The sequence below is a fragment of the Condylura cristata genome, unplaced genomic scaffold (assembly GCF_000260355.1).
Source record: "Condylura cristata isolate star-nosed mole 26May11 unplaced genomic scaffold, ConCri1.0 scaffold00021, whole genome shotgun sequence".
Lineage (NCBI taxonomy): Eukaryota > Metazoa > Chordata > Mammalia > Eulipotyphla > Talpidae > Condylura > Condylura cristata.
In genome coordinates, this window is record NW_004567122.1 from 10,375,872 (window position 1) to 10,381,010 (window position 5,139).

General features: G+C 40.2%; 1 protein-coding gene across 1 annotated transcript in view; it reads right to left on the minus strand.

Moving 5' to 3' along the window:
- The window catches only part of PRDM5 (PR domain containing 5), a 136,339-nt gene extending 131,405 nt beyond the window's left edge, over nucleotides 1–4,934 (minus strand). The window contains exon 1 of the mRNA XM_004686487.1: nucleotides 4,845–4,934. Within this exon, the coding sequence (XP_004686544.1) occupies nucleotides 4,845–4,934 (90 nt within the window). The remainder of the gene's footprint in view (nucleotides 1–4,844) is intronic.
- Nucleotides 4,935–5,139: the final 205 nt, after the last annotated feature.

Below are 5,139 nucleotides of genomic sequence, written 5' to 3' on the forward strand. Positions count from 1 at the left end.
GTACACTGCTGAGGGGAGCAGCGGGCGGGTCAGGAGAGGTCTGCCGCGCCATGTGGTCACCTCCGGGGCAGGCGGGAATCGAACTCATGCAGAAGTGGCCTTAGCTGTGCTTTAACCCACTGCGCCACCAGGGAGGGCCTGCCTGGGTATAATTTTCAAGAACAAGTTCCTGCAAGTGTTTTACAGGATATAAATTTACATATCAATTTTAATCAGGAAAAATTAATATATGTTTAGAATAAAATTTATCATTTCAAAAATAGATTTACAAACCAAGTTATTCCAAAGATGCTTAAAACTTTCCACTAACTAAATTATGTAACAAAAAGTCACTGACCTTTAACACAGTCACATCCACATTGATAAAACTGGTTTTCTACAGAACTTGATTTAATTTAGAATAAAATGTTGATCGATTTCAAAGCTACATCTATCCAAGCTAAGTAAATTCATAACACTACAACACTACGTCAATAAAGCATTATGAAATTGAATTTAAAAAGACATGTACAAAAATTGAACAGTAAGGCTAAATCATCACTAGCAACAAAGCATCAAATTGCTTCTATGGCTTTTCACAGCAAGTTTACATAACACTGTATATTACAGTCAAATCATTTGCATATGCATGTTTTAAATATGTAAAGAATTGTTTGTATGGCTAAAAGTTTTTATTTCAACAACCAGCTGCATTATTTCCCTGGAGCTGCAAATTTAATTCATTTATATACAGTATTAGTGAGAAAGTAACACTGAAATTTTCTTGCCTTTGATTAGTGAGGATTTTTCAAATAGTCTTTTGTCAAGAAAATTATGGACATAAGTGATCCTTGTAAAATTCTTCCACAGCTCAACCACTCAATACTGGCAAAGAAACTAAGATTTAAAAGTAGTATCTTCCATTGATTTTACTACTTGCATAAACTGGCAGTGAGTAAAATTACTCACACAAAAATAAGTGAATTTAACAAATGAATCCATGTAACAAAAAAATCACTGGCCTTTAACACATTCAGATCCACATTGATAACACGGGTTTACCTTTTCTACAGAACTTGACTTAATTTAGAATAAAATGTTGATCAATTTCGAAGCTACATCTATCCAAGTTAATTCATAACTTAACTATATATTTCTGAAGTAAATATTTCTAATATATAGCATGGAGTAAACACACATGTTGGGAAACATTATTCTCTAAATGTATGACCATAGAAAACTATTCTCCATAAAAAAACTGATAGGTAAACAGTTTTCTAAATCTATACCGCAAGCCATTTTATGTAAGCCATGAGCTCTAACCTTCTTGGTATATTCTGATGTCCTTTGAAACAAATTGGGTAGAAGGTGATGTCACATGACTCATGTAAAGCCAAAGAAAATATTTCAATTCTTTTTCAAACTTAGACTCCATGGATCTTCATTACTGCTAGAAAGGGATTGTGCTGTAGAGGCAACTGTTTGATCCCTCACTTTTAAGTTTATTCTCATAATTTCCCAAGTAATTTCAATTCCATCATTTACTTCATAATCTTGCCAACATAAACAATTTTTTTTTTCTTGGAGCAAAAAAAAATGGGTGGCCAAAATGGCATCTTCAGGTCTTGCTGAGAAATAATTTTTTTATGTAAAAACTTATAATTTCTTTTACATAAAGAATCACATATAAACTTCTGACTGTGCATTTCATTTTGATTTCCATTTTGATGGAGGAAAAGAACAGAAAACCTAAAGGAGACATACCAGAGTTAGAACCTGACTCACACAGGAAGTAGGGGCAGAAGAGAGTACCATGACCATTAGCCCAGCCAGAGAAATCAAGACCCTGAGTGCGTTATCTCAAGGCATACGCCCCCAACAGGTAGCAGACTGCTGTAGCAGACTCCCGTAGGGAGTGATAGAAGCACAGACCTGAGGCTGAAGATTTAGAGATTGGACCCACTGGCCCGCTGAGAAATCTCAGCTCCCTTTAGGATTCCACCTACTTCTCCCAAATCAGCAGCAAACAGGCCACATCACCACCACCAAGTTAGCCTCTTCCCAAGAGAAAAGGACTCTATCTGTGCAGTCTCTGCCCTGGCCCGGGGCGGCAGTCCTGCCCACCTGTGCCCACACAGAACCTTCTTCCCACCCACTCTGTCCCTCTGCAGGGCAGCAGCCTCCTGCCTGCCCGTGACCTGCACATTCCGGGGCTTTCTTAGACATATGTCAGATCTAGTTGGAAGGCAGGAAGCTGACTACCTCTCTGATGGGTACCATCTTGTTCAGAGTAGACAAATGCAGGACTTTCAGAACATGCAACACTCAGCCGATCTGCGTTAGTCCTAGCTAGAAGACAGTGCAGCAGAGAGGCTCTCTGACATTTGAGGATCCCCAGTGTTCTCTAATGTACCCTCGGTGGTATTTTTCCACAAACGTCTACTCTAAGCAGTTCCATTTGGAACCTGAAACAAAATGTTATCATCTGCAACAGAAAAAACATTTGGTAAAGAGACTTCTTTGTTCCAAATACCTAAAAGGATTTCCATAAACAATAAAGGAAAATAAAAGATTTTAAACAATTGAAAACATTTTTTTCCAAAAACTAAAACATATTGGAAATCTGGTGCTGAATCAAGTTCCCAGACAGCAGAACAGCTGTGATCACAAAATAACTGCAAATAAAGAAAAAAAAATATCTAAACAAAATATCTGATTTAATAGCCAACCAATCACCTCCTTTAAAAACCTTATTTTAGTCAATTCTCCATTTTCAAGACAAAGAAAAGAAAAACATCTACAATGTAAGCAAAACCAAGGCAATAAAACACTAGGAGAAGTAATAGCTGTTTCCCTGGTTTAACCTTTAAGTGACAGGTTTTCTAAGAAAGTCACTGGTGAGGGTAATAAAAAGCAGGTATTAACTATGTGCATTGAATAGGAACGATTTATTAAATACTGTGCATGGTGAACTGAATTTTATTTAAGTACATTTATGTTCTAGATGCTTGCTAACATCTACGGAGAAAAGGTCACTAAAACAATGCCCTGTCTTCAGAAGTTCACAAAGGAGGGGCCCATCCTATCTCAGCAAAGTCAGCACCTTCCCCAGGTACTTCTCTTGCCAAATTAGAAGTCACTCTGGGCCCTCCCTGGTGGCACAGCAGGTTAAAGCAGAGCACTGAGAAGCTAAAGCCACTTCAGCATGAGTTCCATCCCCGCCCCGGAGGTGACCACATGGCGCAGCAGACCTCTCCTGACCCACCCACTGCTTCCCTCAGCAGTGTACTTTGTTGATCTGCCTGTTCTGCTCCCCACTCTGTCTCTAGTGAATCTTCTCACCATCTGGCCTGTACCCCAGCTCTGTATGCATGAATAAATCTTTTTTTTTTTTAAGTCACTCTGGATTTTTCCTTCCAACACACTGTCCATCAGCAAGCATCAGACAGGCAACATCAGTGTCCACTCCCCTACAGAAGCAGGCTCCTACTGGCCTTCTGCCCTGCTCATGCCTCCTCCAGCCTGTTCTCCTCCTCACAAAGACACAACACTCTTTCAAGAAACGACCAGATCACCTGATGCCTGTGGCTTGCAACCCTCCTGCTCTAATCTATGATGGCCTGCTGGCCCTATGCCCCACTGACCCCTTCACCAGACTCTGTCCCTTGAGCACCCCAGATTCACTTCCCTGCTGCTCCTCCCTGCGTTCTCAGCCCAGATCTTTGCACTCTGTTCAGGTCTGACCACAACCGGCTGGTCCAGGTTCCAAAGTAGAAACTGATGGTCCATTGTCCTACTTCTTTTTTTGTTTTCTTTCACACAGAAGAACTGGTGTGCAGGCCATAGGTGCAGGGGGGTGAGAGGATTCACCAGAGACAGAGTGGGGAGCAGAGCAGGCAGATGTACTGAAACACACTGCTGAGGGGACCAGTGGGCGGGACAGAAGAGGTCTGCTGCACCGTGTGGGTCACTTTCCTGGTTGGGAATGGAACTCAGGCCACAGTGGAACTCAAGACATTAACCTCTTCGCCACCAGGAGGCCCCCACTGTTCTACTTTTCAAGTCGACTTGCTAAGTCTAACACAATTACAGAAAAGCACAAAACCTTTTCGTTTGAATTCTCACAAAGTAAGTAAACATACCCAAAGACCTTGTACATAGATGCAGAAATAGCAAGCCCCGAGATGGAGGTTACCCCCAAATGGTGCATCTGGTGAAAGAGCCCAATGTATGGGGAAGGATGGAAACTAGGCTTTTGGTGGTAATCATAACAGTGTCCACAGTAGTGAGCAGCTGAAACCGTCACTGACGAACGTTGCCTTGTGAATGCATTCAAGAGGAGAGAAGGAAGCTTCATCTATTAAATTAAATTTATTGATTTACATATCTAATTGTTGTTCATTTTAAAACAATGTTTACTCCCCTCCCTCCCCATTTCTCCCACACATCATCACCTCGTCCCTCCCCTGAAGAATATCTCTGCTTTATATGCACTATGGAAAGTGGTGTGGAGGTTCCCCAGACTACTAAAAATGGCACTATCATAAGACCTGGCAAGTCCACTCCTAGAGATCTACCCAAAGACACAAAAACATTAATTCAAAAGATCATCTGTACCCCTATGTTTATTGAAGCACTATTTACAATAGAAAAAAAAAAAAAAAAAGACTGTAATCAACCCAAATGCCCAAAATTAGATGACTCGGTATATATACACAATGGAATACTACTCAGTAATCAAAAAAGTAAATCCATGCCATTTGCACCAACATGGATAGAAGTAGAAGGGATCATGCTTAGTGCAATAAGTCAGAAGGAAAAAGAAAGTACACTTTAAATATCTAAAATAGCAAGTGCATTCTCACCTCCCACATCAGCCTGTAATCCATGTTCTCATCCAAGTCTTCAGGCATTCTCTTCTCTCCAGCAAATGGTCCAAACTTTTCACCCTGCATAGTGATGATTACGTTGAAAAAATAAGTCAGTATTAAATATCAAATGATTATGATAAAGTATGATTTCTCTTCTGGGAATTTTCTCATCACATCATCATGGCAAATGATGGAAACATCTTTAAAACATTAAACTATTTACACAACATGAACTATTTACATATTTAAGATCCAGCATAACCTGTTTTTAGCCTCTGAGCCTGAATTC